Here is a 14,655-nt window from a genome sequence, read left to right on the forward strand (position 1 = left end):
ACATGCTGATACTTAATACGGCTGAGGGGAAGTGAATGTGGGGAAGTGGAGCTGCTTGTGAAATGCAGCTTTTGACAAACTAATATAATTAGCGCTTACAAACAACCACACAAACAAGACCTTCCACTGCTAAAACTGCTACACCATGACATTGATTGATGATGCAAACATAACCAGCATATGAACATGTAATAGATGGTTAATAACAGACTTTAATGTATTCACAAAGAGTGTTTACATCCATAACTCTGAAGGCTGCTGTTTAAACAGGTAATGACTGACAACAAAGATAATACATAAAAAGCACAACTGCAATAACATGAAATAATATCTCAATAGGAGACCTTATTACAATAAGTGTACTATAATAAACACTTCAAATGACCCTCTTTGCCTATAACTACATTACTGTGTGTTATAAGCCTTTTCTGAAATATCTGCATACTGATTGTAAATGCCAGAGGGTCTCAAAGTACCGATTAAGGAGGAAAAATTGATGAAAAAGATGTAAAAGATGTGACCCAGTGGAAGCTGACTCGACACAGGCTTGAAGTCGTGAATGCTTTATGTCATTTAAGACATTTTCTACAAATACTACTGTTATGTTTCAAATAAAAGTGATTTTGAAACACGATGCCTGCGTGCTTGCTCTTGTTGTCTGCAATAAGAGCTGACTTGCACTTTGGAGAAGGAATGTACAAACATTAGGACTACATGTCCTGTCAGGGTGTGACACCTCCAGACGCTGCGCCAGACCAGGACTGTTAAATCTGCAGCTCAAACCTTGGCATACGTTTGAGTTTTGGCATGCATGCAGGCTGTGACCCCTGACCGGTGGCAGTGGTGTCTGGAGATGGTCCTCAGGGACCAGTCTGCAGACTCCATCCCAGCTGACTCTCTGTCAGACACAAATCTACAGTTAATAAGGTCAGGATGGTGTTACCTGCCTCAGGTAATGTGTTTGTTCATGTGACTCACTGTCTCACTAAGTCTCCAAACAAATCCGCATCCTTAACGGATCAAAGGCTCCACATGTGGCTCCAGACTCACTGACAGAGCGGTCACTTCTAGTTTCTCACCTCTCACTGTTAATGGGCCTACTGTGGAAGACAGCAGCTAAATGTGGTTCACCTCTCTCTCTCTCTCTCTCTCGGTCTCTCTCTCTCTGTCTCTCTCTCTCTCTCGGTCTCTCTCTCTCTCTCTCTCTCTCCCTCACACACACACCCATCGCTGTGTCCTTGTCCTGGGGGTGTGTATATGGTGGCGGATCCTCTTTCATAAGCCTCCTCCTCGCCTCACTCTCTATCAGGACCTCTCCAGCGCTCCATCAGGACTGTACCGGCTCTCTCGATCCGGACTCCGCGGCTTTTCTTCCGTCATGATTCGGGTCTGTCCGCCCGCGTTCGTGTGGCTGCTGTTAGCGGTGAGTACAGACGGACTTTTCTGCTGTTTCACACTCCGTTGTTTTTTGACCTGCTTTGTTAATTCTCAGTACTTCCCGATAGTCTGTTCAGTTTCTGTGGCGGTCTGAACTGGTCTGGAATCTGTTTTTAAACATGGCGTTATAGATATTACTGTTTTCCGCTCCTTAAATTCTTCAGGTAGAACACTATGTTTGGCTGAGTTTACTCCCTCACATCACAGGCTGATTATCTCGTACATGTTGACCCCAACAAATACCTGGCTGTCATGGCAACACAGATGTGTGCTATGCTGTCAGCCAGAGAAATTATTTCTCACCCAGTAAATTGGTATGAACCCACGCTGCTGTGTGATCCAGACGGTCACTTCATGGGAAAAATCTGATCATTTCATCATTTCTTCATCATCATTTGATTCAGCTGTGATCTACTATACACAGCCTCTTTATGCTTGTTTACACTTGTTTTGTATTAAATCATAATCTTGTAATTATTAGGAAATGATCAATAAGTTCATAGTGGATGATTAAAATGTTAAAATCATCATCATCAATTTTTGACCTCTTGGATTATCACAAACTATACATGATGCAGTGGGAAGGCTTATACACCTTCAGAACCTAAGAAGAAACGTTATGGGAGCATCAGTAAATGATTATTATTATTATTTTTCGAGCATGTTTCATTTAGATTTAACAGGAACTTGTCTCTCCACATGACTTTGTGTATCTTCACTATAGAGTTAGAAGCCTGCTTTAAGTTACAGTCACAGCAGAATTTACACCCTATTTATTTTAATGAAGGAGCCTTCTGTCAACAGACCTTTCCCAATTTGCCGTGAGTTCAGTCTGTTTGAACATGCTATGTTTGCTATTATTAATTTCTGACTGTCAACAAACTGAAGTCAAAATGACTCCAAAGTTCACCATTTTAAATAAAATTCAATATGAGCACTAATAAGAGCTATTCTGAGCAATACAGCCAGTCAGAGTGCAGAACAGTGACACTGGAATCCAGACTCCTGTCTGCTTAGAATTAGGCAACAAAGGTTCTTTGGCTAAGTTTAGCGAAAGATTTGTGGTTTTGCTTAAATGTTAATAAGAAAAATATGAACACAAGACACAAGTCACTGCTGTCTTTTTTCTATATTAAAACAAACATTAGCCAAGTTCCCACCATGTTGACATTCGGACCCATGAATACTCAGTTGTCATAATAATAATATTATAACCCTCACATGGGAGACTCGGTGATCATTGGTTGGATAACACCCATCTTCATGTTGGTCTCAACCTGATGCGTTCTGTGATAGCATCTTGCACAGTTTTAATGTTAACAAAATCTGTCTATAGACAGACATATAAACTACTCCCAAAGTACTGAAAGTAGCTAGTTCTTGCAACAGTAGGTGTCTCCAGGACCACATTTTTCTATGATGACACACACACACACACACACACACACACACACAAGATGAAACTAATACCAGCTACGCTATCGCTGTTGTTAATAAAGCTACCCAAGCATACATTACATTCTACAATTTGATCTCACTGGAAACTGATGTTTACTTTCTTGACTTTGGCCTTTTGGCTTCATAGCACCTGTTCACAAAGCGTACATTATACAATTCTCTATGCACTCCATGTTACCCTCCCTGACGCCCTGTTCTTTGTGTTGTTTGATGTACTGGTGCTTGTGGTGCTTGTGGTTATTGTACCTCAGTGTTGGGAGGCAGGTCTGTTCACATAAGTTGATATATGAGCATACAGTGTCAGTAAATGTGTCCTCTCAGAGACTCCCAGTCCTGAAGCACTTTGGTATCCTCTGCAGGGAATTAATGATATGCAGATCTTTAATGATATGCAGCTGACTTTATATGTTTGGAGCATTATAGTCTGTCAGGTAAGGGCTCATTGTCAAGTAATTCCTGTACATCTACTGTATTACAGCTCCAGGCTGTTGATGTGGTCAAGGCCAACTCTGGAGACAATCTGGTTAGAAAAAGAAGAGAATGGATTATCCCTCCAAGGGACCTGATGGAAAATGTAGACTACACTAAGAAGGACTTTGTTGCTAAGGTGAGTCACTGATCTCTAATTCACTTTGTGAGATGCTATAAGATGACAGATAAAGCAGTCTGCTGAGGTTTGTCTGTGCTGCAAAACCTTACTTATTTATTTCTGTGTTTGCTTCCGACATCGAAGATAAAATAATTGATTTGTGTTGAATTGAATAATAAGCATAAGAATAATTAAGACCAGTTTCAATAAACCTCTGCAGCAAGTCTTATAGCATTTGGATTATCAAATCTGCAATAAGACATTTTAAAAAATGCAAATGTTTGTTTTTGCTGGGGGGGGGGTATGCTGATAATAATAACACATAACATAGGACAAAATAATAAGTAAATAAGATTCTCTGCTTTGTGTTTCAGATTCGATCAGATTTTGCTGCTCAGGATGATATTGTCTACTCTCTAGAAGGCGTTGGTGCAAACAAGTATCCCTTCCATGTGTTTGTAGTTGATGAAACAACTGGACTAATTCGAGTGACTCAAGTGCTTGACAGGGAGGTCATCCCTATGTACAATGTGAGTGATACATAGCAGATTCTGTCCTATTCTTCTGTACTTTTTCACTTTGGTGTCATTTTTCTCTTGCTAAGATTCAGTAATTGCTGCTTTTCATATTCAATATTGAGGCATTTTCGAGCCATTTGCCACACTGTCACTGGTTAATTATGTTTGTACACCTGCTAAGACAGATGATAAAGATGACAACGTTTGAGTTTTCTGTTTCAGCTGTCAGGCGTTGCTCGGCACAGAGACGGCAGGCTAATAGAGAATCACATTGACATCCGAATCAGGGTTACAGATGCGAATGACAACCCTCCAGTGTTCGGAATCATCAGGCCTGGGCAGGTGTACGAGCTCAGTCCTCCAGGTTAGTGTTTCTGCTTTTTTTTCTCACAAATGTCTCCTATTGCACGATGGCAAAGTAATTCTGCAAGGCTGCATCATTAATAAAAGAAAACAGGTGGGTTTGTGTATGTAAGATTATTTCCATCATATCAACACCAACACCTGCTCAAAACACGCCAGTTGTACTGAGTAAAGTTAATCCACTGGGTTGGTGCTATTTCCTCTGTCAAATTTTAACCCACTGTTATTCAGTGTGTGAACAAGTACGTAAGGGAGTGCTTCTTTATTTTGCTAAACACCAAGCCTCTGAAACAGGGGGTGAGTCATTCTGCAGAAAGACTGTTGATATCTTTCCTTCTTCACCTGCTAGCATGCAAGATTTACCAACCCTCTCACTCCCCACATCTCCCCTCCCCTTACTCTTGTCTTGTGCATGAGCATGAACGCCACCTATTGCTGATTGGCTGGAATAGTGTTGTGTGGTTCGCTCTGAGCTACTTTGTTTCCCATTTATAGAGCCATTGCTGTCTACAAACACAGATGTTTTTTTCAGCGCACACAGAATGGACAGTTAGCAAACCATGAGACGATATCAGCTAATATCATCCTGCAGAATGACTCACCACACCTTTAATTATTTCCAGAGGGAGTTCCTGTTGCGCGTGACTAAGAAAGTCAAAATTTTCATTTTAATTTTTTCATTCATTTTCACAAAATCCTAAAAAATTAACTTCTTGTAAAGTTCATGCTTTATCTGAATGGTTTTATGCAGAGCTTGAATGGAAATACAAAGGCATGTTGTAGCTAGCACCGCAAGTAAACAATTTTATATCACTTAGGTTTTCATACATGGGGCAATTCATTATACAGTATCAATGAATGATGTTAAATTGTCCTTCTGATCGAGCACATCAGCAAACTGAATGCATGAAATTTCAGCCCCGCACATCAGACTGAAGATAGTAGTGTGTACCTACATAATCTATTGTCTTTAATGCTTTGTCATTGTCATGTCATGTCATTTACAGGGACTTCAGTTATGAAAGTAACTGCAACGGATGCTGATGAACCAGGGAATGAGAACTCTCAGATTGCCTATCGCATCATTTCTCAGACTCCATCTGATGACATGTTCTACATGACCAGAGATGGGACCATCCATGTCAATAAGCCTACCCTGGACAGAGAGGTATGGACTGCATAGCATTTTCTTTTTTTTTTCTTATCCAAGATTCAATCATTAATAATAGTTCACTTTTAAAGTTTACGCTTTATTTATGGTTTTCTAATGTGTTCTATGTTCAGAAAGTGGATCAGTACACTCTGCTGGTGAAAGGTCAAGACTTAAATGGCAAACCAGGGGGAAACACTGGAACCTCCACTGTTACCATTAATGTCCTAGATGTAAATGACAACCTTCCCACTCTGGAGAAAGAGCAGGTAGCTTTCCTTCTCATATTGGTGCAAGTAGAAATGTTTTCTTTTGAGGAAAAATAAAATTGGAAATGTTCACATGCTGATTTCACAGATCACACATTACAATCATACAAAGGCAACAAACGTGTTTTTAAACTGTTACTTGTGTTTTCCAATGTGTTTTACTTGCAGTATGAGGGCAGCATTGAGGAGAACAAATATAATGTGGAGGTGATGAGAATCAAGGCAAACGACCTGGACCTGATTGACACAGACAACTGGGAAGCTGTGTTTGACATTGTCAAAGGCAACGAGGCGGGGTACTTCAGCATTAAAACAGACCCCAAAACCAACGAGGGCATCCTAATGCTCGACAAGGTACAGCTGAGTGAGCACCACAGCAGTGTTTCTACAATTCTAATTGAGAAGATTAGAATTGGTTTGGTTTCCTTGTCTTTTGTGAAATAAATGTAAATGCAGAGATCATGCTTCAAAGAATGAAAAAGTAACTTTCCCATCATGAAAGGAGTAGATGTAAGAAAAGAGGACCGATTCAGAAAAATAATACATGTTTACATATGTAAGCACAGTCTTATAAATGAAAGTCAACTTGGAACCATTTGACTAGTTCACATCAGACCAAGGCTGTCCTCTGAGATATCATTTTGGCCCACACAGTAGATCACTCTAACTTTACAGTACATTCAGTTTACCTTTTTTTGTTATTTGGAAATAAACAATACCTTCTGGTGATGGTGACAGATAAAAATCACTTATCCAGGGCACGTGACTTTAACATTATGAATGTACATCAAACACAGCATCTGCATTCTTCTGAATTTTTTGAGCTTAGTATAGATAGTATATAGTACAGACAAATACTCACAAACAGCAAATCTGTCAATCATAATTTTTGATTATGTTTGTGTGTGTCATTTCACAGGCTGTGGATTATGAGGATGTTAAAGACCTTGAACTTGGACTAGCTGTGAGAAACAAGGCTCCAGCATACGATGGATCCTTGGCAAATGGTGGAGCTAGTGTAGGTTTTGGAGGGGGAGCAGGTGGAGCAGGTGGAGCAGGTGGAGCAAGTGGAGCAGGTGGAGCAGGTGGTGCGACTGGTGCAAGTGGTGCAAGCGGTCCTGGTGTGGGAGGAGGATCTGGAGGATCATCATGGCAAAGTGGGACCACATTGAAAACCTATCCAATCAAAATCAATGTGAAGAATCAGCTTGAGGGTCCAGGTTTTAATCCCAAAGTCAAAGCTATTCCCATCTCAGAGGGAGGCTCCATCAACATTAATGAAGTCATTGCCAGATACCCTGCAATAGATGGAGATACTGGGAAACCAGCCGAGAAAGTCAGGTCAGTGCATACACAAACACATGCACATGAAAGCCTCTGCAATTCAAATCCCAGTTATGTATTGTAACTCCAGATGCTGTGAGTACAGGCAGAGCCCTCATGACTACGCATATGCATAAACCCGATAGTGACAGATCTTAGATGGCGAAGTCTGTACGAAATAGAATAACAATGACAGCTTCTATCTTCACTGATAACAACTGACACATCTTATTTCTGCTGTAGGTATGCCAAGAGCTCAGACCCTGATAACTGGCTGACCATCGATCCAAAGACGGCTGAGATCAAACTTAACAAGATGCCTGACAGAGAGTCTGAATTCCTGGTCAATGGGACATATGTTGCTAAAGTGCTGTGCATTACAGAAGGTAAACTCTTTCCCTATGTGTCTGCTGAAAGTGGTAGATGAAACAAAATCACTGACAATGTTTGCAAGTCTTGCAGCCCGCCCAACAGTGGAGCTAAAATGTAAAGTTCGTTCTGAGGATGGCGCTAGAGCAAAGGCAATAGAGTCATTAAAATCTCAAAAGATTATCCTATTGGGAGAATAGATTAAATGTTTCTTTACAAGCTACCTATCAGACTTTTTTGTGCAAAGTTGACATTTTTATCTAAGAGTTTTTCCCAGCTGTTAAACAAAAGTAAGATTATGGTCGAGCCTCTGTGGATCTACCGCAAATCAAATCTAAATGTTTGTTTTGACTATCTTGTGACAAAGTTGATGATTTTACCTGAGGGAGGTGAGGCAAAATGGGTCATCTCCTGGGGGACATCAGTGTATTGGATATTCAGAGGTGGAAAAATGCTAATTTGCTCTATAGGCAGCAAGAAGTGGAATGAAATAAAGAATTTGCTGCTATGAGAAGATTGTATGACTTTATGAAGGTACAGAGACAAGAGGGAAAACTGAAAGAAACTGTAGGAGAAACTACTTTCTAAACTTTGAGCTGTAACAAACATAGATCTGGTTAATTGCTTATAAATTAGTCGCTCTATCCAGTCAGTAGTCTGGCTGTTTGTGGTGAGTCCACACAGATCACACAAACAGTTCAATAGTCAAAATTACATAGACAGAGTGTGAGTGCTTAGGTCTTTCCACGCAGCCAGGCAGTTGCTTTTAAGAAAAAAATCTTAAAACATAAAAAAACCTGATGATTATTTTTGTTGCTTTTTCATACAGTTGGACAGTACATTTTGGTTTCTAGACTTGAAATCCTATTTATACAAGGTATTTAAGAATATCATATTGTGCTCTGAGTTGGAAAGAGGGGGCTCTAACTTTGCTGAAGACACACTCTTGGTGTTGCCATGGCATTTATCTTAGCTATTTTCTATTGTAGATGTTGCTTTGCACATATTATTCAAAGCCTTGCGATGTAGTGTTAAGTGAGTAACTATCCTGTTTGAGCAGAGAATCTGTGACTAGGCCAGGTCAGGTCTCAGTGAACACCATAAGATTTGATTCCTAGTATTCAAAGCAGCTCCTCTGGTTGACTGGAACCGCACTCATTTCAGGTGTCAGTGACAGCGGCTGTGGTGGTTTACTGGTTTACTGGTGGAGTTGTTGTCAGAAACCTCCCTGTCTTTTTTTGCTTCTGTTGCAGCCATGGACCGGAGTGTGTTGCTTGGATGACAGATGGAAGATGTAGATTTAAATAGTAGGAAGGACAGCATTGTATCTCTGCAGGCTTTACAACATTGTTTGAGGCTACCAACAGTTGCTGTCGGATTTGGACAGCTATGTACTTAATATATAGATATTCACCACCAAACAAAACAGTCACAAGCATCAAGCTCTTTTAAAAGCATATTTCCAACAAACATAGACAAAGTATAAGCTTGTCTCTGAAGAATGATGTAAAAACAAAGGACATGTTTAATGATTGTTCTTATTTCTCTTTTTCCAACACAGACATGCCAGCTAAAACAGTCACCGGCACCATAGCCATCCAGGTGGAAGATTTTAATGACCACTGCCCCACCCTGACCAGTGACGTCCAGACCATGTGTACCACGGATGATTCTGTTATTGTGAATGCTAAAGATGAAGATTCATTCCCTAACGGACCTCCTTTTGACTTTGAAATCATCCCAGAGGGCACTGAGGGTAAATGGCAGGTGCAGCATCTGAATGGTGAGGAGAATATTATTTCAAATTATTTCAAAGTAATGGTAGTCAGATATATAGATATTAGGTGTTTTTTGACACAAGTTGCTGTAAGTTTCACAAATAACAGGTTTAAAAACAGTGTTTGACTTTAAAACTAACACGAAGATTTCTAACTAGGATGCTTGGTACGCACCAGTGGACGACCAGAATATGTAGAATCTTGTGTTTAAGATAGAATGTGATTTTCTACTCCTATTATCTTGTTGCTGGCAGACACTGCTGCTATCCTGAGGGCCCAGGAGTCCATGTGGCCTGGTTCCTATGAGGTGAAATTTGTGGTGAAGGATGAGCAGGGCCATGCCTGTCCAGAACCACAGACAGTGAAGGTCCAAGTTTGTACCTGTGAGGATGGAGTTCTGTGTGGAAAACGAGGCTCCAACGGGCAGTCCAGCAAAGAAGCAGAGTTTGGACCTGCAGGCATTGGACTGCTATTCCTGGGCCTGCTGTTCTTACTACGTAAGCATGATGTGATGTTCATTCTCATGAAGGCTCACACAATCAAAGACTTGACGTTTTGCCATTGCTTAAGGCAAAACTTGGACAGGCTGAGTTGAGTTTAAGTCACAACAATATACAAATGTGGCACAAAAACAGTGTTGTCGTCAAAATAAGTCAGAAAATAAGTTTTCAGGTCATTGTGAATGCTCGACCAGCCACAAGGAAGCAAAAGGTGTGATGGGAGAATAAATCCAATCATTGTCTCTCATGGGCTTACTTTTGTTTTCAGATAACTTCTCTGAAATGTCTTCTAATTTTAGATGTGCTCGTGGGTCTGACCAGCAGGTGGCAGTCGCAAATCTGACAACAAACTCAAAGCCAGACTGTCAGACAAGTCAAAACATGTCAGATGTATTACAATATGCAACTTACACCAGAAGGACTGTAGAAAGAAAGACGTTATAGAAAGACAGAGGGTTTCTAATAAAGAACTATATGGTGGCCTTTTACAAGAGATGATATAACTACATTATATGTGTGCCAGATAAACTGAAACTGCACCTCTTTTTTGGGTGACCCCACCACCACTGCAGTCCCTACATCACACCATGTTGTTGTTGTTTTTACAGTCATTCCTCTGTTGCTGCTCTTCTGCCAATGTGGGGGGGCTGCGGGTCTGCCAGGGGGCTTTGCTGAGATGCCGTTCGACACCAAATCACACCTCATTAACTACCGTACTGAGGGCCAGGGAGAGAACACGGTAAGACCAACATATTTACTTTTTAAACACATGACCACTACTGTTGAGGACAGGAATGCTGCCATACATACTGGACACTTGCTGCGTAAAAGCTGTATGAACTGATTTTTGTTGACTCTGTTCTAACATTTGGATCACTGGTTTGTGATAGGAGGTGCCACTACTGAACATGCCAACACAAGTGGATGGAGATGCGGTTAACATGGATATGGGCATGGCTAAGAATTTTTCAGCAATGGCGCCAATGGCAGGGTTTGATTTCCAGAAATCTGTCACTTCCATGGATGGGATGAATGGGGCCATCTATACAGATGGTCTTTCGAGTGGCCACAGAGAAGGAACATGGGGGATGATGAACGCGGCAAGTGGCAGTGGCCTCTACTCTGGGTTTGAGGCCAGAGAATCAAGAGTAGGTGGAGGACTTTATGACGGAATGGCTCTGCCAGACCATTTCCTGGGACAGTACTATTCTCAGGTGAGGATCATTGGAATATTTTTACTCTTTACTTTCTGTAACCCATAATGGCTTTTGTTGTCCAGGACAATTATTTTGATGATCTTGGAATATTGGAAAAAATAAATCAAGCTGAATGATAGAGGTACAGCTGGAAATGCTTAGTTGCAAATGTCTTTGCCATAACAGCTCTGTACTTGACGTGTCAATTAAAACAGAGGTTAAGTTTGACCTTTACTGTTCAGAATTTATTTTAAAGAGCCCTTTCAACTAACTAACTCTATGTGTGTTAATGGACATACCGACAGCTCTTAAGCACCACCACTGTTTTACACCAGGATGATTAGGCTCTGATGTTACAGTATGTGAACATACACATGCCATGTTTTTACATACTAATAATTAGATTTTAGTTTTTTTAATTTCTAATTTGAGAATTTTGTTTAATTTAGATGATAACAGTGCATTCATTAAAAGTTGAACTAAAACCCTGTTTGCACCATGAATGCAACAAGAAAAAAAAAAGACTTTACTCAGTCAACAAAAAAAGTAACTGTAGTGATGATTTCCTTTTTTTCTCCCAACAGAAAGTGTCCAGTGGAAGCGAGAACCTTGGAGTGAAGGATGGGCTTCTGGTTTATGACTACGAAGGCAAGGGCTCCTCTGCTGGCTCAGTGGGCTGCTGCAGCCTCCTGGAGTGTGACAATGACCTGCAGTTCCTCGATGACCTTGGGCCAAAGTTCAAGACCCTGGCTGAGGTGTGTGGAGGCAAGAAGATTCAAACTGAAGTAACACATGCATTCACTCCATCACCAGCTGCATTAGTCAATACTCAGAGCTCAGTATCGAGTGTGGTGACTGCCCAACAGCTGCCCCCTCCACCCCAGCTGCAGCCCACTGTGCCCAAAACAGAGAAGACTGTGGTCAGGGAGACATCTGAGCTTTCTCAGATGGTGAAGGAAAGCACTGCCACAGTAAGACAAGGGATGACCAAAGCGAAGAAAGGAATAACAAATCAAGGCCAGATGCTCCTGCTACAACAGCAGCAGCCTGTCTACTACACCACCACCCCTGTGCTGCAGCCAGTTAACTACGTTGTCCAGCCACAGGTTCAGAACACCGTGCTGCTGGCTGAGGCACCAGCCACCAACCTGCAGGGCATGGTACTGGTTAACGGCACCCAGACTGGACCTGCCCAAGGTGTGGTCGTACAGGGACAGACAGTGATGTCCAGTGGACAAGCACAGGGCCCTGGCATGATGCTGGTGGAGAGGAGTGGGCTCCAGGGGGCTGGTGCCAATATGATCCACACTGGCAACCTCCCTGCCTCCCATGCCATGATGATCGTGGAGGGCAAGGTCTCTGCAGGGTCAATGAAAGTACTGAAAGGAAGCCAGACCTGCCTTGTGCCAGGGGGCACTGTACAGCCTGGTGGGCTTTCAGGATCTCAGAGTGTCCTGGTGGTCGGAGGGCCACTAAACAACGGAGGGCAGCTGGTGCAGGAGGCAGGAGGCCTGTCCCAGATGAGTGATATCTCTGGATCTCAAAGAGTCCTCTACAACAAGGGCAGCACATCCACTGGCTCTCAGAGCATCGTATTGGGTTCATCGACCACCACAGTGAGCACAGCCCCCACCCAACGCAAGGTGATAATGCAGGAGACACGAGAAGTTCACTGAATGAGACGGTGTCAGGACAACAGAGAACTTTTTCAGTGATGTCAATAAGACTGTTCCTTTGGCTTGGTCCAGGTGGTGATGGGATGCTTGTGGGACTCAATTAATGCAAGTCTTTAAAATTGACAATTTAATTCTCCAGAAAAACATTTAGGGTTCGGGGGACGAGGCAACATTACAGCACAGTCATTCCGCCAAACAAAGACATGGGGAAATAAGTAAATCAAATGTAAGCAATAAAATGGAATAAAAACAGCGGTGTGGTGACACCGAAAACTATGCTGACTTAGCTAGTGCTAGTGCTAACTTGCTCCACATCGCATAGTTCAACGCATCCTCCTCTACTGCTCCACCTGCTTCTTTAATATGCTGTCAACCCCCACCAACAACAGACTTACACAAATCACACACAAGGCTGCCAAGACCATTGGCCTGCCAACCCCCAACCTTCTAGACCTCAACAGCACAGCCACTGCACGCAGAGCACACACCATAGCACTTGACCCTGATCACCCCCTCAACCCCCACTTTGTACTTCTGCCATCTGGTCGCTGTTACAGGTCGCTGGCATGGAAAAAAGTGGAGTTCAGCAGGAGTTTTGTCCCGTCTGCCATAACAGAACTGAATAGAACCTCCAAATTGTAATGTGCCTTGAGTTTGTGTGTTGGTTCATGTAAGGTTTAAGAATGTGCTGGTGGTGGGTGCATGTTGTTGGATCCATGTATGTATCTCTCGAGTTCGATGTATTCTGTCCAGTTTGATGTATTGACACATAAGGTGGATACAATTTTCCTTGCAAAGGACAAATAAATCTAAATCTAAGAATGTCACACACAGTTTAAGATGAGTACATCTTCATTATGTTTTATATAGTCTCATGTTCTGTTGCTTTGTATGATCTCTTATGCAGCTAAATGCTGTCTGTTTGTCAATAAAAGAATAAATACAACGAAGCTCATTTTTGAACATATTTGATTTCATAGATGATTTTGTGGTGGATTACATTGCTGTATATGTCACCTATGTCAGCTGTCATCACTAATGGGTTTCTATCCTCCTAGTTTCAAATAGGGGCACTTTCGCCATTTATTGTCAGTATTGTAAGTGAACCTGCTCCCCCACCCCCTGCTCCAGCTCCAAGTTTGGGTCGAGTCAGCTAATAGGACCTCTCGCTGCATGGTGGGGGAACATAAAACACATTCAGAGATACTGGCTACTGTAAATTTGACAGTGAGACAATGGTGCGTAACGTGACTTGTGAATTTCGTGTGACCAATCAAAATATTAATTATGTCTACTTAATTATGACCCAGATGATGTGTTTATGTGATGTGATTTTTTTTTTCTATTTTGGTGAGATGTAATGATATTTGAATGAACTTATTGGAAGGCACAACTCCAGATCTGAGTAAAGCTGTGATGCTGTGTAAAACAGAAATAACAAGAGAAGCAATCATTTGCAAACAAACAGATAAGGAAATGATCGCATTCTGCTTCACTTTTTTTTTTTTTTTTTTTAATCCAGGTTGTACATCAAATTAAAAACTACATGACCACGTAACACTAGCATGATGCTGAGGGTGTGTTTCTGATTGTCCTTCAGGGAAGATTGGTTGCTTAGTAAACATTACTGGACGTGTGTGTGTGTGTGTGTGTGTGTGTGTGTGTGTGTGTGTGTGTGTGCATGCATGTGTGTAAATGTGAGTGCGTGCTGGTGGTTCACAATGACAGAAGGCGGTGTCCTGTAGAACCTGTTTTCATCCTAAGCATGCTGAATAGAAGCACTCCACCCTCAGAGTCATTAGGGCTGAAAGAGACTGACTGAAATCTTTTCACCGTCACGTCACATTAAAGACATGAAAGGTGGATGTTTGCCTGTTCTCCATGTTCAGCCACGTTCAGTTTGCTCATGGATTCAGCAAGCAGAAAACAGCAGTGTTACTCTGCGAAATGACCACAGCAGTTTCTTTTCGTTTTAAAATTATGTGATCATTATACTTTTTTTTTGGGGGGGGGGGGGCTTCCCTTAATG

At 41.8% G+C, this 14,655-nt stretch overlaps 1 protein-coding gene across 1 annotated transcript; it reads left to right on the top strand.

The window, feature by feature from the left end:
* Positions 1-1,269: 1,269 nt before the first annotated feature.
* Positions 1,270-13,576, top strand: LOC121605048 (desmoglein-2-like). Its single transcript, XM_041934783.1, has 14 exons — positions 1,270-1,423; positions 3,374-3,502; positions 3,859-4,014; positions 4,225-4,366; positions 5,373-5,533; positions 5,650-5,784; positions 5,953-6,138; positions 6,704-7,125; positions 7,351-7,493; positions 9,038-9,259; positions 9,509-9,751; positions 10,363-10,493; positions 10,645-10,968; positions 11,535-13,576. Exons 1-14 carry the CDS (start codon positions 1,379-1,381, stop codon positions 12,624-12,626), a joined length of 3,531 nt encoding a protein of 1,176 aa, XP_041790717.1. The 5' UTR covers positions 1,270-1,378; the 3' UTR covers positions 12,627-13,576.
* Positions 13,577-14,655: the final 1,079 nt, after the last annotated feature.

This window comes from Chelmon rostratus, chromosome 4 (assembly GCF_017976325.1).
Source record: "Chelmon rostratus isolate fCheRos1 chromosome 4, fCheRos1.pri, whole genome shotgun sequence".
NCBI lineage: Eukaryota > Metazoa > Chordata > Actinopteri > Chaetodontiformes > Chaetodontidae > Chelmon > Chelmon rostratus.